This window comes from Cyprinodon tularosa, unplaced genomic scaffold (genome assembly GCF_016077235.1).
Source record: "Cyprinodon tularosa strain WSP-4 unplaced genomic scaffold, ASM1607723v1 ctg654, whole genome shotgun sequence".
Taxonomy (NCBI): domain Eukaryota; kingdom Metazoa; phylum Chordata; class Actinopteri; order Cyprinodontiformes; family Cyprinodontidae; genus Cyprinodon; species Cyprinodon tularosa.
Window position 1 is genome coordinate 336,973 of NW_024039401.1, and position 26,849 is coordinate 363,821.

Genomic DNA, 26,849 nt, shown 5'->3' on the forward strand with positions numbered 1-26,849 from the left:
TTTTGTTCCATTATTGTTGTCATAAAAGAAGACCATTTGGAAATTGAAATAAAAAAAAAAAATCAGAAAAAACAATACTTTGAAACATATCTTACATGTAAGTAAATTTATTTTTTGAAATTAACTTTTTGAAATTTTATTTTTTCAAATGCTATTTTTTTCAAAAAAGATTTCATATTTTCAAATTTTGTTTTTTCATTTTTCTTTTTTAATCAGATTTTATTTTATTTTTGAAATTGATTTTTACAAAGGAGGGCTTCTCTTTGAAATGAGGACTAAAGATGCATTTCTGTTGGTCTGCATGGGAACTGTCATATCGGAGTGTTTGTTGTTTTTTAGGCTTGAAATAAAAAGAACACAATATGAAAAAAAGCAATTTAAAAAGAATTCAGTTCTTAAAAATAAACCTGAAAAAACATTAAGAAATGTAAAAAAGAAAACAAAATTGAAAAAAAGTAATAGATGAAAAATTAATTTAAAAAAAATATACAGAAAAACAAAATCTGTGAAAACCACAATATTACTCTTAATATTCTTTTTTGTTAAAATATTTTTCATTTCTATATTGCATTTTTTTTTCTTCAAATTTCCAGGTTCTTCGCTTGCAACAATAATGCAGTAATATTCACTTTTAGTCAGTTATTTTCTTTTATGTCATACTTACTTTTTTTTTTACATATTTTTTTGTATATCCAACAGAGATAACGCATGATCATAAAAAGCTGGTTTCAAACATTGAATTAATTTATTAAAGGTGAAATATTTAAGCCAACTTACACCTATAAATAAAACATGAATTCCTCTCAATAAATCATGAACTACATGAGCTGATGTAATATTTGAGGTGGTTCATGCTGCTTCACAGGTTATCTCTCACACTCTGCATGTCACATCAGGCATGTGTAACAACTTACGAAGTGTTTACAAGATGCTAAGCACCCTGCACAAATTTCATGGATGCTGTTCAGGCAGTCAGAGACCATGTTTTTACTTCTTGACAATCAAAACTTTTCACATTGAGATATGAAACCAAATCAAAAGCTGTGATTAACTACATGCTTTGGATTCAGCCAGACTCCGGATAACTACCCGCCCTGTGGAAATAATAAATCATTTAAAGTAGAATGTGTCTGACTGCATGAATGAGTGTAAGCAAAAAATGTTATCTCTTAAAAATCAAGAACAGAAAAGAAAAAAATTCAGTTGCAAACATAGTTTTTGGGAATCCAGTGAACTTTGGTGAGAAGGTCTCAAAACATAGAAGAAATATGGAAGTAGTGAGGAGGCCTAATAAACAAAAAACCCCAAACTTCAAATCTACGACTCATCCAGGTTCTCACAAAATAAAAGATTAATGTTACGACTGTCAGATCTCACATGGTTCAGTTATTGTTGGTCCCTGGAAAACTCAAGAAAACTGCATCCATGGTAAATTTCCAAGTCCAAAACTACTTCTGATGATGTGAGTTACATCTTATGTAGAACGATCCCGACTCTTTTGAAAATGCACGTTTCACTGTCTAAAAACAATGTTACGCTACAGCACTAGTGTTGCACCGATACCAGTATCGGTTGGGGCCCCGATCCAGCACTAAAATGCTGGTATAGATATCGGCGTGTACAAACAAATAAGACACCGATACCATTTTGGGAGCAACTATTGTCACCCATTTCAGGTAGGCCATTAAAAGTTCTACTGGATTCACTTTGTATTAGTCTTTTCCTGCTTCACAAAGGTAGGAAGCAGCTTGACAAAGCCATGATGGCAATTATTTTACATCCAAGTAGTATGCAGTTCTTCATATATAAACACATATCAATTTTGAACAGATGGTATCGGTATCGGCCGATACTGCACAGTCAGGTATCGAGTATCAGTATTGTGGCCAAAATGGCATCGGCGCAAAAGTATACAGTACACAGACATCCATCGAGCACTTGGACCAAGCAGAAAACCGCAGCTCAAACTGAAGCCTGCATCCCTGAGTTTAGATCGCAGACAAGCTAGTGATTGGCCAACCATCTTTTCATCTGAGATTGGTTCTCACCGCTGTCACTCCTGAAAAGCTCACTTTATAAACATCTGACACGCCACTGAAACGGGTCTGTGATTGGATGGTCAAACACGCTGAAGTTAGTTAGATTAGAATACTTGCATCCCCACCACTTCTGAAATTAAAATTTCATCCATTTGGCAGCCATTCCCATAGGACTGATTGATTGACTTTATTGATCTCACAGTGGAGAAATTTACTATGATGGGTTTTTTTTTATTTTTAAATGTATTGTTTTTTCACAGGACTAAATAGCTTTGCACAGCTGTTTTTCGAATGTTAACTGACTGTTGTCATATTGATTACTTCAAGCACTTTACACTAAAGCCACATTCATCCTTCTCCATTCAGAAAAGCTCACCTTCATCCAATAACAGACTGGTAACAGCTTGGGGTTAGGTGCCTTGCTCAGGGGCACATCGACATGTTGGAGTGCAAGACAAGTTTTATTAACTAGTTAGAGATAGATGAAGAAAATATTATCTGTGTACTCTGTTAAATGTGAGATGCTCTGTGTATTTCTGTTACCTTATATGGAAAGCCTGTGGTCTGGGGGAGTGGATTTAGGAAACTGCAACTCTAGACTTTGAGGGAGTCAGACAGACTAACAGGGTGTGGTTGATAGGAGTAAAAACTAAAGTTAATAGTTTTAGTAGTTTTTCTCATCTGCTTATTTGGGTGACTGAGTTTGAGGTAACAATATGATTTACTCATTAAATAATATTGTTTTATACAAATAAATTCTGTTAAAGCTTAAAAATGCCAGTGCATTTCATGTAAACTGGGCCAAAAGTCAAACAAAACATAATTTTAAAAATCTCATGTTGTCTTTGTATGCTAGTAGAATTAGTTTCATGAATTAAAACATTTAAATCTGACAAAAACTTTAATGTTTAATAAATCTTTAAAGGAACAGTGTGAAGTAAGACTTTATTATTCATGCAATAGAATGACTGATAATGAAAAACAAACCAATTATCATAGGAACTGTTAAGGTCCTATAACAAGTAGTTATCTATCTTTATAAAAATTTTAACTTCTCTAACAATTAAAACATGAACATTTTATATTACTTAATTAAAATCCTAACTTTACCTCTTTACCCGCAGACTGTATGTTTCACAGTGTAGATGCTGCTGTATATTTAATTTGGTAGATATAGTTTTAGAAGTTTTTCTAGTATATTATAAATCTTCACAGTGCATGTATGGAATGGTGTACTTCAAGCAAAATGCCTTTTCACAGGTCAGTATTTTATTTCCTGTTTTACTCTGTTACTTTGGAAATATTCCATAATTCCAAATTCGACAAATGGGCCACAAAAATGACCTGAGGGATCAAAGGGAATATTTTTTGTAAACCTTGTTTGGGTGTTCCAGGATTAAAGGCTTATAAATCTTCTTCAACCCAAAAAGACCCTGTACACTCCAAGTTAGGCATCCCTCATGATCTATAATTTTATAATTTCTTTTTCATATTTTGCTCTCATTTTTATCTTTGTTTTAGAATTAAATTTATTATTTATTTTCATTCCGCACTCTTTCTTAATTTCATATAATTATAAAAAAAATAAATTTGTACAGCCCTTTGACCGACATCTGAGCTTCCTCCTCAGCACATTTCAGCACAGACGCTGGTTATACAGAAGTTTATAGAATTGCAATGGAAGTATATCGATACTCTGGCTTTCAATGAGCTTAACGGCCATGGAAACTGTTTTAAAGACATTTAACCCTTCCCTTTGCACATATGCAATGCTGGTGAGAAATGTGCCCAATTGTTTACCACACAAAGACACTACTGCTGGCAAGATCCCTCACTGTCAGATGACCTAATTTTTACAGTATTTGTAAAGAAGCGATTCATTCTGTAGTTAATGTACAATCCTATTACTTTGACACATGGAAACATCTGGATGTTTTTATTATGAAATTTTAAACTGCTGGGCAGCTTGAAAATGATCTGATTTTGATTTTAGATCTTTGATTATTTTATTCCTATTACGCTTTGCAAAGACAGGTCCATATTTAGACTTCTGATAGATGTAAAAGACAATTAGACGCAGTTTACTTGTGGTTTTAGTTCAAATTTACTCATTTGTGAAAGTTGCAGTTTAGTAACTGATAAAGTATTGCCGTGTACCTAGTATATGCAGACATTCAGTTTGAGATGGTTCAATTTGCTAAAACCTGCTGAAATTGGAGCTCTTTCAGATTAACTGTAAGCCTTCAGGATGTTTTCAGTTTTCTACTCATTCTTTACAAAGAGGAAACTGGTGCCTTATCTATAACAAGTAAGAAAACCTGTATGATGACATTGTCATTGAAGCTCGCCTGCAGGGTCTCATCTATCCCCTTAAATTACCACATTCATGCCGAGGAGCATAAATTTCCTATCAGAAGATGTCACATGTATCTAATAGCTTCATCTGGACTCGAACACGATGATTCACAAACAGAGCAGATGACTGACGTCTCAGCAAGTGAGCAGATTAACAACCAAAATTATCCATCCCCGGCAGCAGTTTGGCTTCACCCAATAAAAAACCTGAAAATCAGCTTTCTGCATCTGTCTCAGCCCTGCGCCGGTCACATCTGTCATGTTGAGTAGCCCATCAAAACGTAATTATAGATGACGATCTGCCCAGGTTCTGATTGATGGCCCCTGGTTGCATCTGATTATTATTATACTGATTAAAGTTAATAATCTATACTGATAGATAGGAATAACTTGCATCCAAGTGGAAAGACGGGGGAGTTGCCTTGAATAAAGAGGAAGAATAAGGGAAAGATTCCTTTGTTATATTGAGCATGTAAATCAGGAAAAAATAATTTTAAATCAATTAATAATACTATCACAATAACTTGTTCAGATTTAGTTTTTTTTTCCATATCAAAACATTCACAGAAATCAAAGATTAAATATCCTTGAACTGATGTGGTTCATATCCATGCTGCAACAAATTAAAATGAAGCTTTGATGTTCTGCACTGCTTCTCTGTTGCCTAAAAGATGTAAAAATAATATATGGAGTAAATTTTGTTTAATTATTGCCACATGCAAATAACATAATAACATATAAATATAAACAACAATTTTTTTGAGAAACTTTAGTGTTTTCTCAGATTTTATAAATAAATATATTTCTGATTTCTTTCTTTTTGTACAGGTTTTATACTCTAAATTTTATTTTCAGATAAGTCAGTTTTTCATGAATAGCATTATTTTTTAAATTGCTTCTCACAGATCACATTCTCTTCACTTCAAGCCCAGTCCAAACGCTCGCTCTTGCACATGCACATTGACAAATAAATGTTGTTGCTAACTGACAGCATGCTCATAGAAATGTGTCTTTTCTCTTCACTCAGGAACTTTCACTTAGGAAAGTTCACCCTTAAAGTGAAAAGAATACCATCTCTACAACTCAATCTGAAAATGTTAAAAATTAAATATGAAGATATTTAGAAAAAAAAAAGGAAAAAAGCTTTTGAAAAAAGTAATATATAGCAAAAACTGGAAAAAGAAATGGAAAAAAATCAGTTTCCTTTTTACATTGCTTTTTTAAAATTTCCATTTATAAAATGAGTTCTTTGCTAACAACAATAATGGAACAAAATTCACTCCATACAAAGATACCATTTTTGCTGTTTCCCAAAAGGAGTCTACAGTAGTAGGATGTTTTGAAATTTGTTTCTTTCAAGCTATAAATAAAAGCTCCTCTACCAGTAGTACAGTATACCAAAGTTATTTTGCACTCATCTGGTTTGCTAATTCTGCTCCAGGTTTCAAGCACGGGGCTAAAGTTAACAACTAGCTAAGACTTCTATTACAAATAGTTTGATACCAGCAGATAATGTGATTCTGCAGTTTTATGAAGATTTATTATTTCAGCTCTGCATCTAGTTATTACAGGAGTCCCTGATTTAAGGTTGTGATTTATGTGACCTTCTTATAAAAGTGACTCATGTCTCATTTCACATAAGAATCTCTCTAAGTCTTTGTGGTGAAGGTATAACTTCTGACTTATGGAAAAAAGTATATAGTTTGCAGTTATATGGAAGCTCACTGTTTTCTTTTCTTTATTATTAGCTGAACCCTCTGCTTCTTTTTGCTTCCCAGCAGTGAGAGCTGATCATGAGGCTCCTGTGGAAGTCCTTCGACAAAATGAGGTGTTTAAGGAAGCGAGCCATGCTCCCCGTCCTCACCTTCCTACTCACCTCCCTGCTCTTTTTCAACCTTTACCTGGATGATGGTTACGTGTTGGTGAGTTTCTCCTCTTCAAAAAGAAGGCTCTGAAACCTGTCTCAGTGACGTTCCTATGTTGACCTGTTTTTTTTTGGGCTCTAGGAAGGTGAAAAAAGACAGCTGGGAGAGACGATTCATCCTTCAAGCTCTGACAGATATATGCACACGTTTAAAGATTTGTCCAATTTCTCTGGGAGTATCAATGTGACGTATCGCTATCTTGCTGGAATTCCTTTGTCAAGAAAAAGTGAGTTTTCACGTGAAGTACAGTTGAAAGCAGATATTTACATTGATTTAAAAAAAGAAGCGTAAACATCTTTTTTTTTTTTTTTTAACAACAAACAGTTTTTCAGAATACTTTCCTAATACCAGAATAATGAAAGAGGGAGAAAAATGTTTTTACTTTGTTTAATGCCAGAGGTTTATTTCATTTAAACTCTACGACTAGGTTAAAAAGCTTTAAAGGGGCCCAGGTCACCATGGACGTAATTTTTGGTGGGGACTGGGGGGACATGTCCCCTGCACTTTTTCAAACATCCATTTTGGTCCCCTGCAGTTTTTACTGTCAAAATACAACGTTACGCTAAAGCACACAGAAATTCGTCGGGCACTTGGACCATGCAGACAATCGAAAGTCAAACTGAAGACTGCTTCCCTGACTTTATACCGCCCACAATCTCCTGAGTGGCCCACCGTCTTTTGTTGTGTGATTGGCTGTAACCGCTGTCACTCCTGAGAACCTCACTTTACAGACATCTAATGCACCACTGAATCGGGTCTGTGATTGGATGGTCAAACACGCTGAAGTTAAACATATTAAAAAATACTCCCAATTCTGAAATCAAAATTTCATCAATGCCAGTCACATACTATGCCTAGAAAAAAAAAAGAAAAAATCCATATGTTCATGTCAAACTAAAGCAGTACACACCAAGCATTTATAATGAGAGTGTTTAATATTAGTATAGTAGTATTTTTTTAGTCTCAGCAGAACTTCTTTATTGAATGCAATCAACTGACATAAACTTAATGCACACCGTCGCCATCTGCTGGCAGTACTCACTCACACACCAATCAACTTGGCAGCCGATCCCTCTGCTATTAACTCCAACATTAATATTATTTTCGGAGCACAGCTTTTTTTGTTGTTTATATAGCTCTCTAGGAATCTATTTGGATTTTTGTGATTTTTTTTACGTTAATCTTGAATTGTTCCTCTTTCTTTTCAGACCCTAAATGGAGGAAATTCTAACATGCTTTGCTCCATTATGTCCTTGTTTAGATGTTGTGTCCAAGCACACACAATATGCCACATCCTGCCATGTGGTGTTGCTATGCACTGTTAAACATAGATTTAAAATATAATCCGCCAACATGATGCCATAATAGAGTTAGTTTGCAACCGGGGTGAGCTACTGTTGCAGAAATTCAGAGTATGTATCTAGGCCCCTTTAGGTCTCAGTCCACAACCTCTCTAAAGTAGTTTGCTGTAATTTTGGCCCATTACTCCTGACATAATTGGTGTAACCCAATCAGATTTTTCCTCCTAATGTAACTGAGATGATTAAAGCCAAACGCTATAAATTTTGTTTCATGAGATTTAAGGTCATGTGTCCAATAATTGCTGTTTGTATCATTGGTATATTTGCAGACTTTAATCTATTTTACATGTGGCTTTTGAAGTAATGGCTTAGACCTGGTAAAGTGGCCTTTCAGGCCTTGTTAGTAATGGAGTCACTGTTATACAACAAATATTGACAAAAATACAAATCCATGACATCATTTCCACAACTCTCCTGAAAATAAATATATTTCCTCTTAATATGATCAGGTAAATAAATGGAGTACTTTTTTATTTCTTAAAGATAAACCATCTTATCATATTGGCAAATTGTTTTACTTCACTGTTGAAATCAATGGAAAAAATTGTAATGACCTATATATAATTTTTTGCTGTGTAATAAGAATAATACTTATTTAAGTGTAAAAATTATGACATTGCTTGGAATCTAATGAATTGAAATAATGTTGGTCAATCTAACTGACATGAAGAAAGCTTTAGCCTGATTGCATGCTCATTAGTGAGAAAAAAAAAGCCATTTAATAAGTTATTTGAATATCTGGTTTTGCCTGCATTACGTGATGGTTTTTACCTTGAATTTGAAAACTTTATGTTGGAAATGATAAGAGTGTTTTTATTTCAGAGTATCTCACGATTGGCTTGGCATCCGTCAAAAGGAAGAAGGGAAGCTACCTTCTGGAAACCATCAAATCCATCTTTGACCAATCAAGCTATGAGGAGCTGAAGGAGATTGTGGTTGTGGTCCATCTTGCAGACTTTGATCTGGTCTGGTGTGAGAATGTGGTTCAGGAAATCACCAGGAAGTTTGCTCACCACATTATAGCGGGACGGCTGTTGGTCATCCAGGCCCCAGAGGAGTTCTACCCCTCTCTGGACGGCTTAAAGAGGAACTACAATGACCCGGACGACAGAGTCCGTTTCCGTTCCAAGCAGAACGTGGACTATGCTTTCCTCCTGAACTTCTGCACAAACCTGTCGCACTTCTACATGATGTTGGAGGACGACGTGCGCTGCTCCAGGAACTTTCTGACAGCGCTGAAGAAGGTGATCACCTCCAGAGAAGGCTCCTACTGGGTGATGATGGAGTTCTCTAAGCTGGGCTACATCGGTAAGCTCTACCACTCCAGAGACCTGCCTCGCCTGGCTCATTTTCTCCTCATGTTCTACCAGGAAATGCCTTGTGATTGGCTTCTCATCCACTTCAGGGGACTGCTGGCTCAAAAGGATGTGATTCGCTTCAAACCCTCGCTCTTCCAGCACATGGGTTATTACTCCTCCTATAAAGGAGTGGAGAACAAACTGAAGGACGATGACTTTGAGGAAGACTCGATTGACATTCCTGACAACCCCCCTGCTAGTATTTACACAAACATAAACGTCTTTGAGAACTATGACGCAACCAAAGCCTACAGCAGTATAGCTGACGAGTATTTCTGGGGGAAACCTCCGTGCACTGGAGACTTCTTCATTGTAATCTTCAACAAATCGACAAAAATTAGCAGAATTAAAATTGTGACGGGCACGGAGGATCGTCAAAACGACATCCTTCACCACGGAGCTCTGGAAGTAGGCCAGAAGTCTGTAGAGACCAAACAGGGAAGACAATGTACATCATATATCACACTGGGGGAGTTTAAAGTTGGCAACATTGAGGTCAACGGCGTGGACCATAAGATTGGCTTTGACATTGAGTGTGTCAGAATAGTTGTCACAGCTAGTCAGAAAGAATGGCTCATCATAAGAACTATCAGCCTCTGGACCTCACAGCCTGTTGGTCAGTTAAAGTAGGAGCGCTAAATTCTTCAGTTTTTTTTTTTTTGTTTGTTTGTTTTTTTTTTGTCTGTATGTTTTGACAGTGTGACTTTATTTTCGGACTATTGGAGTACATTTGAATCGATCCATATTTTTTTGGATTGCTCAAAGATCTGTATAACAATGGTGATGTATCAGAAACAAAATTACTGTGTACATAAAAGATTTCTACTACAATGTCCAATTTTTTGAGGATCTGTTTATAAAAAAAACATGCACATTGCCAATACTGTCTGCAGTTTTTCAAGTCATTTTATCAATTTAGATTAGATAATCTTGGCCTCTTGAAGTTTACAACTTGGTTTGAAGGAAAGGTAATGTTTTTCAGAAATTGTTTTGATATTTTTTGTGCTTTGCTACTATCTGCTGGTTCATTAGGAAACTTACAACGAAATATTTGAAATCAATTTAATTGATAAATTATATAATTTATTCGATAATCTTTTGCAAAACAGAATATGTAGCACATAAAACATGGTTTGTTTAATGTTGATCAATTAATCACAGTTAATCCGTTGCTGGATTAATTTAGAAACACTTATATATTATTGAAAATGAGAAAGAAAGTCTTTAACAAACCTCATAGGAATGAAAATTAGGGTCGTGCACCTCAGTCCAGGGAAAGAAAAAGGGCTCCTTCTCTAAATTAACTGTCAATGCAAAAACAAAATACCTTAATGATTGTAGCATTTTGTCATATTGCTTTCATTTATTTTATATAAAGGAAGCAAACAAAGTACTGCTTGGTTTCAGGTTATATACCACAGTTTCTTTTTGGCCTTTCAAAATAAAAATCTGAATAACATTGATTATTTTAGGGCAACAGTGGCATTGGATGCAGGAGTTTTCCCTACTCCGGCTGTTGCTGTTGTGTCCTTAGGCAAGAAATTTCACCTGCATTACCTACTGATGGTGGTCAGAGGGCCCAGTGGCACCAGTGTACGGCAGCCTCGCTTCTCTTAGGGAACCTCAGGGCAGCTGCGGCTACAATGCAGCTCACCACCAACAATGTGCAAACTTGAAAAAGCACTATAGAAGTACAGGCCATTTAGCATTTCACCTTCTGATTGCCTTTAAATCAAGCCCCATTAACCAGTCTGTCATGCTGTATAGGTCCTGCGTGATTTGCTTTAACAGAAATTCCAGAAAGCTCACATACAGTATGAGGCCATAACAATCAGCTGGATCAAAGACTACCTGATAAATAAATATATAGTGTCTTTAGTCAGAGGTTTCCCCAGATATGTATACTGTAAGGTAGACTTTTTATTTATTTATTTATTCCTTTATTTAACCAGGAAAAGTCCCATTGAGATTAAGAATCTCTTTTTCAAGGGAGTCCTAACCAAGACAGCGGCAAAAGAATACATTACAAATTACATTACAGTTTACAATTAAATCTATCTATAATCAGAAATTCATAAAACAGTTACAAACCATAGATCTCAATTCCAAACCTTTGAGCAATCGTTTAAAATGTCTGATTGGAATCAAATCCTTCAACTTCCAGTCTTTCTGAAGACTGTTCCATGCTGTGGGAGCAGAGTACTGAAAAGCTGTCTTTCCAGCTTCAGTGCGGACACTAGGTACAGACAGAAGCAAAGACTCTTGAGAACGTAGACAATACAGTCCAGCTGCTCTTGGTTGAATGTACTCACAGAGGTATGAGGGGAGCAGACGGAGAATACCCTTATAAATCATCATATACTTAGTGAGTGAGTCTACGAGTCTCTAATGATGGCCAGCCCACACGTATGTAAAGTTCACAGTGGTGTGTGCGAGGCTTACAGTTTGTGATTAATCGTAGGGAGGCATGGTAAACTGAGTCTAAAATTTTTATCCTCTCTGTAAGTATGGAATTGATGAAAATATCGACATTCTCCCTTCTTTTGTGAGATGCTGATAGTTCGGAAAAAATGCATTTACCAGAGACTAGGTTTAGGGCCATTTTGTTACTGAAAAAAAAGTATAAAACAAAACCAATAATCATAAAATAAAATAACATAACATAAGACTATATTTCCTTGTTAGATGTATTACGTGAGCTATGAAGATAAAGAGCTGCTTTCAGCTCTAGAGCTGCAAGTCGCAGCCCAATGATGTAATAGAGGAAAACTGTGATCCTATCTTAATATGGCTGAAGCTACATGTCAAGCACATCACATTTTCAAATAATTGTATAAAAGAATGAACTATTGAGGTAAAAACATTTAATTTTCAATTCCATTCAGTTTATTTATATATTATACATTTTACAGAGACAATTCACCCAGATCATACACTCAGATTGGTTCAAGGTTTTCTTTCTAAGGAAAACCAGCTGATTGCATTAACTCTGTGCCTTGAAACCAATCCCTCACACTAAGCATGTTTGTAGCGACAGTGGAGAGGAAAATTCCCTTTTAACAGGAGAAAACCTCCAGCAGAACCAGTCTCGGTATGAGCCGCCATCTGCTGAGGCTGACTACGGTTCAAGGAGACAGAAGAAGACATACAGAAAGAAGCAGGGATACAAAAGGCAACTGTCAACCAGCTCCACAGGTGGCCACTCCCTGTCCAGTAAACACACAGCTGGGCAGATGAGCTCAAAGACTGCTCCCATGTTAGAGGATGAAGAGAGCACATCCAGTTAGTCACAGTCAGAGAAACAGGACTACACTGAAAAACAGGCAGATCTCCAACATCTATAATCAAAGGTATTGATGGCAGCAGCACAGCTGATATTTCTCTCCAGGATGGAGAGCAGAGAGAGCATAACATCAGAGATTGAACCAACAGATTCTGCAGAGTGGGAGAATAGAGATAGAATGAAGAAGAATGTTGAAATAGGGGTCCCTATGTCCTTCAGCAGTCTAAGCCTATAGCAGCATAACTATAGAGATAGCTCAGGATAACCTCAGCCACTCTAACTATAAGCTTTATCAAAAAGGAAAGTTTTAAGCCTTCCCTTAAAAGTAGACAGGGTCCTTATGTGAGCAACATAAGGAACGTTCATATCTCTGATATAAGATGGAGCTTGGCCATTTAAGGCTTTATCTGTGAGAAGGAGGATTTTAAATTCCATTCTGGATTTAACAGGAAGCCAATGAAGAGAAGCTAGGATAGGAGAGATATGATCTCTCTTTTTCATTTTCATCAGAACTCTGGCTGCAGCCTTTTGGATCTAAATGCTTTTAACTGCACTTTGTGGACTTCCTGATGATAAAGAATTACAATAGTCCAGCCTTGAAGTAACAAATGTATGGACTAGTTTCTCCGCATCACCCCTGGACAGAATATTTCTGTAATTTTTGCAATCAGCTGTCATTTTGAACTCCCCTGTTTCCTACGAAGTAACTCTTCAGCCTTCATAGAATATTTTCATAACTTTTGTGATTATGTGTCAACTTACAACTGGTTGAATAACACCTGTCTAGGCCCGAGGGGGTCTGTATCGCTTTTACCAGCACTAATTTGCCTTCATGTGGTATTTATGGCAAATACCAAAAGCCGACATGAAAGTAGCCCATTGAACACCCACTTATGTCGTTATTCCACTTGGAAAGCTTAGAAAATTCTATGATGCTGTGATGAGGGAATCTTTGACCTTTCAAGATTGCGGAGTGCATTAAAACAATTGTGCATGATCATTACTGCATTGTTAAGTGTTTCCCCCTGTTGTGTTTGCAGCTTACACAATCCTATTGACACACACACACACACACACACACACACACACACACACACACACACACACACACACACACACATATATATATATATATATATATATATATATATATATATATATATATATATATATATATATATTTTTTTTTTTTTTTTTTTTTTATATATCACTATTTAAACTCATGTCCCTTTTGAAATGACTTTTTTTGTTTAATTTAACAGATGCTCACTAGATGTCAGTTCATGCATTTGATGAATCCTCTTCTTCCTGTAGCAGTTGAATTAGGAAGTCTGTCTTGCCCAAGTAGCAGGTCAGTATAATCTTTGGATCCAACATGTTTCTCTTCTCTATCACAACAAAAGCACTTGAACACAACGCGCTATTCATTTCCACTTTACAAGTGGAAAGGATATTTATCAGATGACATGAAGACAGCAGAAACCTTGAGGAGGGTGGCAGTAACCCTGCCACAAACAAATGTGCACTTCCCCTTTTTGTCCACTGGGAGGAGCCAAAATGGAAAACTGAAAGCTCTTATGACCTGCTATAAGTGGACATGGTTTCAATGTCACAAAACTTGAAGAAAAGATAATCAATGGGTATGACTACTAAAACATGTACAACAGGGTTTATTTAGAGGCAACTTCTGAAAATATATTTTTAATTTTTACTGAACAATTTCACAATTACAAAATAGGTATATGTAAACATAAAATGTCAATCCAAGAAGCTAATAGGCAAATACAAGAAGAAAAAAAAGGCATGAAAAGCACAAAACATAAACAAAGTTGGGTATCGAGGAGAACTATGATAATAATTAACAAAAGCTGTAATGTTGATGATGATAACCGAATTTATTTGGAAAAAAATACAGAAGTCATACTGTACAGGTACCACAGCATATTAGGGCCATTCAAACAAAATTAGAAGTTAAATTTTTGAGTTCAAGCATAATTACGAGAATGAACACGCAAATTTAAAAACACCCGAATTAACGAGATTATAAACATGCGCATTTATGAGGAAACAGCGTGCAAATGTACAACAATAAATAGACATATTTAAAAGAACAAAACATTTACATGTTGGAGATTATAAAGATGCCAATTTAGAGGGATAAATTTAAAAATGTACTAGAATAAAACTAAAATTTGCACATTTATCAGATTCTAAGCATACAAATTTACGAGATTATAAGAATGCACATTTAGAAGAAAAATGTAGAGAATTTATGAGAGTAAATGCCGAAATTTAGGGGATTATAAACATGCAAATTTATGGTATCATTATTTTTACTTTAAACTTACATGAGGAGGTCATTGTACCGTCTCATTTTATCGCTAAAACTTCCTTGTTAATGATGCATTTGCATGTGCTTTATGTAGCATACGTGTATTATCTTTAGGGCTAAAACAATTAATCGGATTAATCCTGATTAATCGATTATTGAAATAATCCTCAAATAAATTACTTATCAATTGATCGCTTACTGGAGTATAGAGACTCTAAAACATGCCATTAGCTGACAGAGCGACCCACTTAGAGCAGCAATTATTGTAACACAAAATATATAAACATTTTGGATTTAGGATGAAAATATTTTCCTTCTGTCAATATGCTGTACAGAAAGTAGACAAGTTTTTGTTTTTCACCTGGTTTAATTTAGTAAGACAAAGTATTTAAGTAATCTTTTGCTATTCGATCATTAATCGATTAGTCGAAAAAAAAAAAAAAATCGATCGATCGATTTCTAAATTAATCTTTGGTTGCAGCCCTAATTACAATCTTGCATTGTTCCGAAAGGTACATGTTTAAACCTTGCAAATTTGCTACCATTTTCTCCTAAATTGGTGTGTTTCTTTCCTCATTAATTTGTTACTTTTCTTCTTATATTTGTATGTTTTAATTTGGATGTTTATGTTCGTAAAAATGTAACTTTAATATAAAAATTTCATTTTTTTTTTATCATCTTTGAATAGTCCTAACACGCCGTCCTGTAGACATACAGGGGCCCATGTCATATATGGTGCTAATATTTCTGAAAGCTTTTTTCAAGAATCCTTTTTTTTTTTTAAATGATATTTATTTACACAGAGTACAAATAAGTAAGCCAGTAGCAACAGTACAAATCTGTAGAAGGCATAGTAGAGGCAGATTTCAAAATGGAAGTAAAAGGAATTATTGATAAGGAACAAAAAATAAAAGGAATGGATGATAATAATTAACAACAGGGGGATTCATGTTAGGTAAACCCATCAGTATTTCAGTCAGGTATTCATATGATTCGATACATTTAAGAGATTTCAAATAAAACTTGAATTCATATAAACACTACCTTAAATGATGATTTCAACACCCTTTGTTTATGAATAATTCTGCTAAAGACAGAATTAGGTTATATCAGAGTTCTATTGTTTTGCTTTTTAATATTATTCCAAAATTCGCCATCTCTCTAGAAATAAATTCAAAAAATGTATTTTTTTATTTGATCCATGTTTCTAATGTAGGGATTTAAACAGGAATCCCCCCAATCTCTAGCAAGACGCATCTGGATGACGTCTAACGAGGTCATGACGGCATTGAGCTGCGCCGCGGAGTGTTGTTATGGTTTGGTTTGTCAGAGCAGATTCTTTCAGCCAAGCAACAACGGAGGATTGCACTTTTGGAGTTTAAAAGGTGGTGAGTTTAACAGACTTTATTTTCCCTTTGGTAACTTTCCTCCTAATGAAGATGCAGCTTTTATATTTCTATTATGCAGACATCTCGGTTCCGGTCGGTTCCTTACATATCAGAGCTACTGCTGCTTCTAGCTAGCTGATAGCTTATCAAGAAAACTTTGAATTTGAACTGAAACACAAAACGTCAGTTAGATACAGTTACATCCGATCGGTCCGTCATAATATTGATTCATTCCAGAAAATAGTTTATATTTGATAAAAATATGATAACTTTAATCTTAGCAAACAGAAAAAATTAAAGGAAATTATTTTCTAATACATCAAAGCCCTTAGATGTGTTTAAACCTAAGCTTTTTCTTCCCCATTCTTTCCTGAAAAGAGATCACTCGGTAGAAACTGTTAAATAACGCTTCATAATGGTTAGGGCTGCAACTAACGATTATTTTGCAAATCTATTAATCTGTTGATTCTTTTTTAGATTAATAATTAGATCGCCAAAGGTTCTTTGCGAAATCAAACCAGGTGAAACTTTTCCAAATGAAAATATTTCTTTTTTTATTTTAAATGCAAAGTGCTTATATATTATTTAGCAAGTTTGGTATAATTACTGTTCTCTATGGGTTGTTCTGTCAGCTAAAGCCATGTTTGAAGTCTCTTTACTCCATTTAACGATTAATTGATTGCTAAATTAGTTGTTGATTTCAATAATCGATTTCAATAAACAATTAATCCGATTAATTTCATCCCTATTACATGTATTAGATAACCATGAGTCATGACAGCAGATTTTACATAAGTTGTAATCTTATTCAGACCAGAGAAACTGCTTGCTCGCTTCCTCCTGAAGCCTGCCTCAATCAAAGTTCAAGAAGCATTTAATACAACCCCAGTATGCCACATCATCACATCATTACATCATACATGTTTATAAATGTGGGGACACCTCTGGCTCCAGCCATATCAAAATAAGACCCTGTTCTTAGATCAAGGACATTCCAAATTCTCCATTAGAATCATCCACTCCAATCTCTGTTCTCTACATATTGAACATGATAACAGAATATCCTGACCAAAGAACTGCCCTAATTGGATAAACTGCTTGGAAAAACGTTAGTTTAGACACTTGACAGGCAGGTATTATTAGGATTTAAAAGACTTGTGCATAACCAATCAAAATAATCCTAACAAGGTAAAAACAACACTGGTAATCTTTTTAAGGCCATTGTCAATACCCACTATTTTGATATCAGTCAGACTGATTCCCAGTTTATGCTGATAATTGTTATGGGAGGATTTTTTTAGGCCAATATTCGCCTTCTGCTGCTGCCCCCCACTGATCATATGGTCTATGTTTTATTTGAATTCTCACTGGCCAGTTGCATGCAAGAACCTCAGCACCGGTTTAGCTACTGTATTAATATCGATCAGGTCCCATCAGAAAAAGAAGAAAAAAAAAAACACAGGGGGAGTATCTAGGACAACTCATTAGAACGTGTATCAAGTTATATTTAGTTAGTTTAACTTGATCCTGACGACCAGATAAGATAATACTGCTGTTGTTAACCATTGGTTGGCAAATAAAGTAGTCTAAACTAAAATATGTTTATTATCTCCTTATTTTTATGACAGAAAAAATACAGATGACAGACATTACTTTTACAAACTACTTTTATTTAAATAATCTCTTCTGCCAGGTGATCTTAAGTTAAAGGAAAAGGAGATATGCGGTGTGAAATGTGCATGTAAAACAATCACATTTTAAAACAAGCAATGAAAATATAACACATTAAATGTATATTACAATGACATAGTTTATCAGTTAAGAACCACTCTGAGCTATGGGAGCCCATGGGGTGGATTGGTGGGTGGGTGGGGAATTCAGATTTTCCAATAATTTGTCTGATCGAGAAGGAACTAGAAATGTAAACGATGAAAGAGAATTCAGTAAAATTATATAAAAAAAAAAGAATCCCTGAGAAAAAAACTGAGAATTGAAAACTTGGTTGTTTGAAAGAATAACCTAACCCTACTTGCTTAATAACTGGAGGTCTGCCGATCCACGATGTTTATCTTAATAGTGAATAAAAAATATCACTCGTCCAACAGCATCTATAAAAAAACGTTCAGGACTGAAACGATGAATCAGATTACCCATAATTCATCAATTATTGCAAACTAACCTGGTAAACAAATGGTATTATTCAGAGAGTAAAGGTTCATAGACCTACCTACAGGAGTTATCACGACAAAACTATAAACATAAAATCTATTCTTTATAAATGCATATATATATATATATATATATATATATATATATATATATATATATATATGTTATTAAATGTGTATTTTTTTGCTTGTTTTTGCCATTTTTAATTCATTTAAATTGTGCAAAGGTTTTGTTTCTATATATATTTCAAATGATTGTTTATTTGAAATGTTAATAATTGGTGATGATCTTGTTTTCGATAATTTAATTAATGGCAAAAAATAATCAATATAATAATAAATTACTAAAAAGCCCTAGTCAAATATTTATTTTTTGCATATATCTTTAAACTTCATTCCCCTTCCATACATTTAGCCATGTCTTTCTGTCCTGTCATTGCAAACTATAACCATGAAAGTCTGAATGTGGGACAGTCTGTATCTGGCTCCTCTGAGAAATTAAATACACACACTGATAATAGGATGATGATATATTCTAAGGTTATTGTGCAACCCTGGTTTACTAGATATGGAGGTATGGGTGTTTTCATGTCTTGAATGATTTTATTTCACCACAGTCTTGATGCTATTGCAGCAAACCACAGTATCACGTGATGACATCACAGCAGTCACACACATCCATAATCGTGTTTGAGCTTTCAGTGGTGTAAAAATGTGTTTCCCCTTTTTCTGTTTTTCTTTTTGCATGGTTGTGACATTTAACTACTTCAGGACATAAAACTGATTTAAATTTTAGCCAAAGGCAAAATAAGTTCAAACAAAAAATAGTTTTAAATGAAGGTTTTTGTTATTTAGTGAAGGAAAAAATCAAACCCACGTTGTTCTCTTTAATAAGTGGTTGGGCGACTCTTAGCAGCTTCAATGTGTTATTTAAGTGTTTTGGAATAACTTGCAGCGCTGTGAAGGAACTTTGGCCCACTTGTGTATGTATGGAGGGAATTTTATTGTATTATTGTTGCAAGCAAAGGATACATTTTGTATTCCAAAGATTTTTAAAAGCATTCCACTTGACTTTGTCTTCAAGTTTTAAAAAATTTGCTTCCCATCCATGAAGCTTTTTCAATTAAAAAGTCAGAAATAGCATTGAGTTCGAAGCTTTAGTCCAACAAAGCCTGAATGACTGAGAATCTTCACCAGCATATAACACATTTTATACATTGGAATAAAAAAAAAAAAAAAAAAAAAAGGGGCATCCAGAATTGGAATGTTGAAAAAAAATGTTTATATAAAAAAGGTTATGAGATCAATTTAGGTGTTTTCTCAGATTTATTTTTAAAATATATTCTCTTTTCATTTTAAATTTTTTCAATTTTTTGTTCAGATCTAATTTTAGGGATTTAAAGAGTGCTTCAATAATCACATTCTCCTCACTAGGGCTGGCCATTTAATGATATTTGCAATATAATCGCAGTTTAACAGAGAGATAGAGGGTTGCAGCTAGCACATAGATCCATGCATGCGAGTAGAAGTAAGAACTTTTTCACATAATAGACTAAAATTCAGCAATAATGGACTCTTGGCAAGTAAGATTTCAAAAACTGAAACTCCAAGCTTGTTGGTGCAAAGGAAAATAAAATAATTGTAATTTCGATTAAAAATAATCGCAATTTCGATTTTTGGCAAAATCTGTCAACCCTTCTCCTCACTTCAAGCTGATTACAAAATCTAGTCTGACACACACTTTGCTAACATTAGCAAAGTCCATCCAGACCAATAGAAATGAGTCTTTGCTCCTAACGGAAAGCGCGCCCCTAGAAATAAACGTGATCTAGAAAATTCAATATGTGAATTTAAATTCAGTCTGAAAAAAAGAGCAATTTGAAAAAAATAAAGTGTGAAAAAAACAGGAAAAAATTCAATATTAATTTTCTTTTGAAATACAATAATAAAAATAAAATAATATATTTAAGACAAGAGAAAAGTTACTGTTCAGGCCTTTTTTTGACCGTTTTTTTGTCAGCCACTCTGCGAAGGTTCCCCACTGTTCCCACCAATAGTAAATCCTGGCTCTCACTGTGCTTTGCTGGAGTCCTCAAAGCTTTAGAAATAGCTTTGCAATTCAGTGTGAACGCCTTCCCAGGCTGATTGATTCAATGTCTTTCTTTCTCATTGGTTCCTGAGTTTCTTTGATCTTGCATTTGAGAATCTTCTAGAGTGCCTCATTTTACTACACAGCTCCTATTCAAGTGATTTCTTATTTTAGAACAGGTGTGGTTGTAATCACTCCTGGGCGCGGACAGAGAAAACAAACTCAGCTGTTATAAATGCAATTATGTTTCAACAACAGAGGCATCACTTTTTGACACAGATTTGGATTTTCTTTGCTCTCTTCATTATATAAAAATGATTTTAAAACTGCATTTTGATCATTTGTGTTGAATAAATTATAAATGCAGATATTGATATAATGTATATGTATTAAAGTGCAAATGTAAAAAAAAAAAGAAATCAGGTTAGAGGTAAACACTTTTTCACTTACACTGTGTTCAGTTCTGGAGTCATTATGCTTATCAGACACAGGAGGAAATTAGACTATTTCTGCACGATAACTTTGGTTTAAGAACTATTAGAAGAGGCACATTTTAGCATTTTTAAAACTTTCTTTAGATCCAAATATAATACATTCACTTTCCCAACAGGAGCTGCAGAACCGAACAAAGAGCTGCCCTCTTCTGGACAGTAAGCTGCTGCTGCCTCCAGGATGGGCCAGCAGATCTCAGGTCAGCTGGTGAAACATGCTGGACTGGTCCGGGAAAGTGGTAACCTATCTTACGAGGAGTTCCTGGCTAGAGTGGCAGAACTTAATGACGTGTAAGTCCGAAAATATAACTTTTTCATCCATCCATCAATTTTCTCCCTCTTTATCTGGGGACGGGTCGCGGAGCCAGCAGTCTAAGCAGAGAGGCCCAGGCTTCCCCATCCACACACACTTCCTCCAGCTGCTCTGGGGGGACCCCAAGGTGACACCAGGCCAGCTCAGAGACATAGGCTACGTTCACACTGCAGGGTTTGATGCTCAATTCTGATTTTTTTGCGTTGCCGTTCACATTTACAAATATATGCGACTTGTATGTGATCCCCTGTGTGAACTGCAGTCATACAACCTAAGTGTCCCACATGTGCAGTAGAGGACGCATTGATGTCACAAGCAAGCATGCTCTGTGTTTACGGAAGTTAACATGGATGGTAGTGCCGGAGAGCATCTAGCGATCTTTCCCAACCTATAAACACAATCTTTTTAGGATGGTTAAACATAAATACTGCTCTCTGCATCATCATTTGCCATGGTTATGGTTTCTGGCTGCTTCTTAGTGACCTTCGGTTACTAATGACGTTCAGGTCAGATGAATGCGACCTGGCCGTTCAGACATAAGTCGCATTTGAAAAGATGAGATTCGTATCGGATTCAGGACCACATAGCCAAGTGGCCTGGGTCGCATTGGAAAAAAATCAGATCTGTGTTGTTCAGACAGCCATGAAAAGATCAGATCCAGGTCGCATGTGGGCAAAGAAAATCGGATTTCGGTCACTTCAGGCTGCAGTTTGAAAGTAGCCGTAGTCCCTCCAGCTTGCCCTAGGCCTTCCGCCAGGCCTCCTCCTGATAGGACAGATGCCCGAGCCACCTCAGCTGGCTCCTTTCGACGTGGAGGAGCAACGACTCTACTCCAAGCTCCTCGAGGGTAACTGAGTTCCTCATCCAATCTCGAAGGGTAAGCCCAGCCACCCTGTGAAGGGAACAAATTTCGGCCGCTTGTATGAGATCTTGTCCTTTCGGTCATTACCCAGATCTCATGACCATAGGTGAGGAAGGGGGACATTGATCGATCGGTAAATTGAGAGCTTTGCCCCCCATCTCAGCTCCCTCTTCACCACGACAGTCTGATACACCGACCGCATCACTGCCGACGTCGGACCGATCCATCCGTAGATCTCACACTCCGTCTGTTCCTCACTCCTGAATGAGACCCCGAGATACTTGGACTCCTCCCTCCTCCTTCACTTTTTCTGTTCTAGTTTAAACCTTTGAAATTAGATTTCCAAAGAAAGAAATGAAGATTTTACTCCTGATGTTTCTTTTAATTTTTCAACTTTTTAATTTAGAACAATATCAAGTGCTAAAAGCGAAACAACCGTTGGTTTGTTTAACTCTTTGATTCTAAACTTGTTGTTCCGAGATTTTGTAGTTTAATTCCTGCCAAAGCAGCGGTAGAAACAAAGACACATCCGTTTGCTTGTTTAAGACTCTTCTCTCCCCTCAGGACGGCCAAGTTAGCTGCTGGGCAGCAGAATCACCTTCTGTTTGAAGTTCAGCCCAGCTCGGACGCCTCGGCCCTCTGGAAGGTGGCCGTCCGGATCCTCTGCACCAAGGTGACATGAAATGGAGCGTCTGTCTTCATTCCTTTTATCTGGTAGTTGACTGAGGAATATTTAGGAGTTAGGAAATTTCTTGGGTGACTTTCTATCACAGGTCCGCACTGGAATTCACTGAGCTCCTGAGAGCCACTTCAAAAGAGTCTGCCTGACTAGGTGCTTCATTTTTATGCATCTGTGACCCTGGAAGTGATTAAAACTCCTGATTGAAATAATCTGGCAACAATAGTGAATTTGTAGCACTTGTAACATCAACCTTTGCTTAGAGATCTAGATTGGCAGTCCGTGGGATTAAATTCAGAACCTCTGCATTCCATGTGCAATGCCCCAACCACTAGGCCTCCACTCCTCTGTTAGTTTCCCAACATTAAGAATCTCCACTTATCTCCTGGTTAACTTGAAGTTTTCTTTAAAATGAAGCCCTTTAGAGCTGCTGCTCTTCTGTGTCTTGATGGCTTTGGTCGTCTTTTAGATAAACAAGGAGAACGGCACCGTGGAGGCGTCACGCATCATGAACCTGTACCAGTTCATCCAGCTTTACCGTGACATCACTAGTCAGGCTGCCGAGGTGCTGTCTGCAGAAGGAGCCATCGAAGGTCCGTCTGAGCGGCTGTCCTCCACCGACTCCTGCCAGGCCAGCATGTGGATGGGGAGGTCAGTACACGGGGAGTGGCTCTTGCTTCCACTATTTCATAGTGAAATAAAGAGGAGGTGATTCACTTCTATTACATAACGGGAAAGATCAGATTTTTGGATTTCTTTCTAATATTCAGTGTTCAGTCCAGTGCAACCGACTGACTTTAGAAAAATCAGTAAATAGTTTCTAGGAGTGTCAGAGATTGAAGGTTTGAGAACGTTTCCATAATCTGCTTTTATGGAAAAGAAGCAGGAATAAAAATAGGAGAGGCTTCAGTTATTTTTATTTTCTCCATGTAAGGCTGCGCCCAGAGGCGCTCCATGCCTACAGGCTTTCCATGCCGTGTGTTGTTCTGTGCAGGGTGAAGCAGCTGACCGATCAGGAGGAGTGCTGCATCTGTATGGACGGAAAGGCCGACCTCATCCTGCCCTGCGCTCACAGCTTCTGTCAGAAATGCATAGATAAATGGTGAAGCTCCACTTCATGCTGCATTTCGACCATCCAAACCCTTTCAGATTCACATAACCAAACTTTTTTTCCCCTCCCCTGTTTCCACAGGAGCGGGCAAAGCCGGAACTGCCCGATATGCCGCCTGCAGGTGACGGCTGCCAATGACTCCTGGGTGATGTCCGACTTTCCCTCTGAGGATGAAGTAGTTGGATACATCCTGAACCTGGCCGATGAGGCGGGTCACCCCCACAGGCCGTAACACACTGTGCTCTGAGCCAACAAAGTTTCATTTCTGAAGTTTATTTTTTTAATAAAATTCTTATTTTCAGAACATGTTCTTTGGTTGCAACAATAATGGAACACAAATCCCTCCATATTTCTAGAGATACGTCAGACAAAGGTATTTCTGTTCTCTGCAGGTGATGCACTTCAGAATTGGGGAGTCTAAAAACAGCATGAAAATTCCAAAATCTGAGGGAAAACTACTGAAAAGACGTAAAATGATCTGCCTATGCAGCAATATGATTTCCTTAGACAAGATTTATGCTATTAATCTCACAGTGCGAAGATGGACACTTAGAATAATCTATTAGCTCATTAGAGCAGGTAAGTTATCACACACTTTAAAATCTATTTTTGTAATATTAAGAGCAGAGAAATTGTTGCGTGTTAACCCAAAAAGAATGGCATTCCTGCAAACTTCAAACAAGTACTGTGTTATGTTGGCTCAATCAGAAATGTAGAGCAAACAGCTTTAATAGTTTGGAGGAACGTTGGGTTTTTGCAGCACATTATGAAACAAAACAATGAAATAAACTTTCACTGCTCTTTATGACAGCTGAAAAAAACTTATGTAAAAATCTAAAAAGGTGGGAAATTAATGAATATATATACATCCCCAGAGATGGGAAGTAACAAAGTACAAATACTTCGTTACTGTACTCAAGTAGATTTTTCTGATATTTTTACTTTACTTTACTACTTATTTTTATGGCGACTTTTTACTTCTACTCCTTAAATTTTTACACAAATATCTGTACTTTCTACTCCTTACATTTTAAAAAATTGGCTCGTTACTTTAGTTTTGAATCATTTCAATGGAGTTACCGTTATTATTTTATACGTCATCAATACCAAATTCAATCTAATTGGATGGGAATCTACATTGCATTTGACGCAACACTACAAGATGAATCGACAGATTCGGCGGTATTCATTCGCGGCAAATCATTGCAGCTTGGTGGCGGTGGCGTTAGCATAGTAGTATGGACGACGAGATGATTGAAAATGAACACAACGGAGATCTAGTCCTATTGGCAGACATTCATTTAAAATGTAGGCAACGGCATGAAAAAAGTGGTTTCTACTTTTTCTTTTATACTTTAAGTAAATTTACAAGCCTGTACTTTGTTACTTTTACTTGAGTAAAGAAGTTTAATCAGTACTTCCACTTTTACCAGAGTATTTTTTAACACAAGTATCTGTACTTTTACTCAAGTACGGAAAGTGAGTACTTTTGCCATCTCTGTACATCCCTTTATAAAACTTGAACATCTTGGCAAATATAACTTTGCCCATTCCACTGGTATTGCTCGATACAGGAGAAAAGAAACCCTCTCTGTCTATGGTGTGAATTTTGTTCCAAGCAAAGAACACATTTTGCTAATGGAAATTGGGATAAAAAAAAAATACATACATATACATATATATATATATATATATATATATATATATATATATATATATATATATAATCCATAAATTAAACTATTAAAAAGTTGTAATGACATTTTTTTATGTTTTTTTTTTTTTTACATTTTATTAAAAAATAGTTTTCTTTACAGATTTTATTTTTTCATAATTGTTTTCAAATTTAAGTTTTTTCGATTCACTTTTACAAATGTAATTTTTTTCAAATTGTATTTTACAGATCCCCTTCTCAATAAAAATACTCTATAGTCTAGCAGAGCAATAGAAATGCATATTTGCATGTAATATGTAAAATTAAATTTGCAAAGAATGCATTGTTTAATAGTCAACAAAAACACGAAAAGAAACTAAGAACACAGCAAGGTTATTCTGAAATCTTTTTTTTTTTTTAAAGTTTCCTTTCTTGAATGTATTTTTTTTTATGTCAATTTACAACACAGGTTCTTTGCTTGCAACAGTAATGGAACAAAACTTACTCCATACCTGTCATGAATTTGTTTACATTTAAAAGAAAAGAAGTTGTTGCCCCAAATCTAAATCAGATGCTTTCCTGTTTTGATGGATCTCTGAGGGAAAGTTGTTCCATCATGTTTTGTTTTTCCTGTCTGTGAAGCTGTTTGGTAACCCTACATGTTCGGACCCCACACAGCTCCACACATGACAACTGGGACGTGACAATTTAGTTTTTTTGCTAAGATGTTTTCTTTTTTTGCTTCACTTCTGTGTGAAAGGTAAAGATTATTCTAAACCAGTATGAAAATAAAGGAGTGCTCATGATTGTATGAATATGTTTGCAGGAGAAAATCTGCTGTTCTCTGTCCTCCTCCTGTATGTCGAGTTAACAAGTTTCCTTTCAGAGGCAGAAAGTCCTGCTTTGTTGTAGGAGTTGCTGTGATTTACATAGAGAAAAGCCAACCTTAGTTTGAGCTGGGCTGCATCGACCAAGAGGAAGTAATCAAGATACTTTCTTGCCTAAAATTACCCAGATCAGTTTCTGTCTTTGTTCTAGAACAGATCTTAACAAGTTAAATAAAGCAATAATGACTAATAAGTATAATTTTCACACATTGCTATAGCCTCAATGTTGACATCCTTTTAGAAGTGTGCTACTTTCTGGATATTCATGCAACAGTTTTTAAAAGTTCAAAAAAAAATTTATTTCTGTTTACAGTTCCGTCAAGCAGAGAATAATGCTGAGAAACCTTTATCGTTGACTTTTTTTGTTTCTCCTTGGTGAATTATTAAAACAGCTTTATCTTCCAGCACTTTGCTCAACTATTGTCAGATATGTAAATATATACGATAGCCCTATATTGGAAGGTAAACATGTTTAGTGATGTGTTTTTGTTTCATCAAAGTTTTATTGGATTCTTTATTGATATGAATCTTTGACGTTATTGTATTTAAGCAAG

At 35.9% G+C, this 26,849-nt stretch overlaps 2 protein-coding genes across 6 annotated transcripts in view; both read left to right on the plus strand.

Annotated features, from left to right (window-relative positions):
* LOC119799214 (alpha-1,3-mannosyl-glycoprotein 4-beta-N-acetylglucosaminyltransferase C-like) overlaps positions 1 to 9,873 on the plus strand; it is an 88,429-nt gene extending 78,556 nt beyond the window's left edge. For 3 of the 4 annotated variants that reach the window (XM_038309026.1, XM_038309025.1, XM_038309024.1), the window contains 3 exons: positions 6,173 to 6,316; positions 6,401 to 6,545; positions 8,503 to 9,873. In XM_038309026.1, the coding sequence (XP_038164954.1) occupies positions 6,188 to 6,316; positions 6,401 to 6,545; positions 8,503 to 9,668 (1,440 nt within the window). In that variant the 5' untranslated portion in view covers positions 6,173 to 6,187 and the 3' untranslated portion in view covers positions 9,669 to 9,873. The remainder of the gene's footprint in view (positions 1 to 6,172; positions 6,317 to 6,400; positions 6,546 to 8,502) is intronic. The other variant, XM_038309027.1, reaches the window with a different exon arrangement.
* A 6,047-nt stretch (positions 9,874 to 15,920) lies between these two features.
* Positions 15,921 to 24,058, plus strand: rnf141 (ring finger protein 141). Of its 2 annotated transcripts, none has more exons than XM_038309022.1 (6): positions 15,921 to 16,038; positions 20,909 to 21,080; positions 22,529 to 22,637; positions 23,113 to 23,294; positions 23,638 to 23,745; positions 23,836 to 24,058. In XM_038309022.1, the coding sequence occupies exons 2-6, from the start codon at positions 20,971 to 20,973 to the stop codon at positions 23,984 to 23,986; spliced, it is 660 nt and encodes a 219-aa protein (XP_038164950.1). In that variant the 5' UTR covers positions 15,921 to 16,038; positions 20,909 to 20,970; the 3' UTR covers positions 23,987 to 24,058. The 2 variants fall into 2 exon arrangements, with proteins under 2 accessions (XP_038164950.1, XP_038164951.1); XM_038309023.1 differs by having other exon boundaries at positions 15,940 to 16,041.
* Positions 24,059 to 26,849: the final 2,791 nt, after the last annotated feature.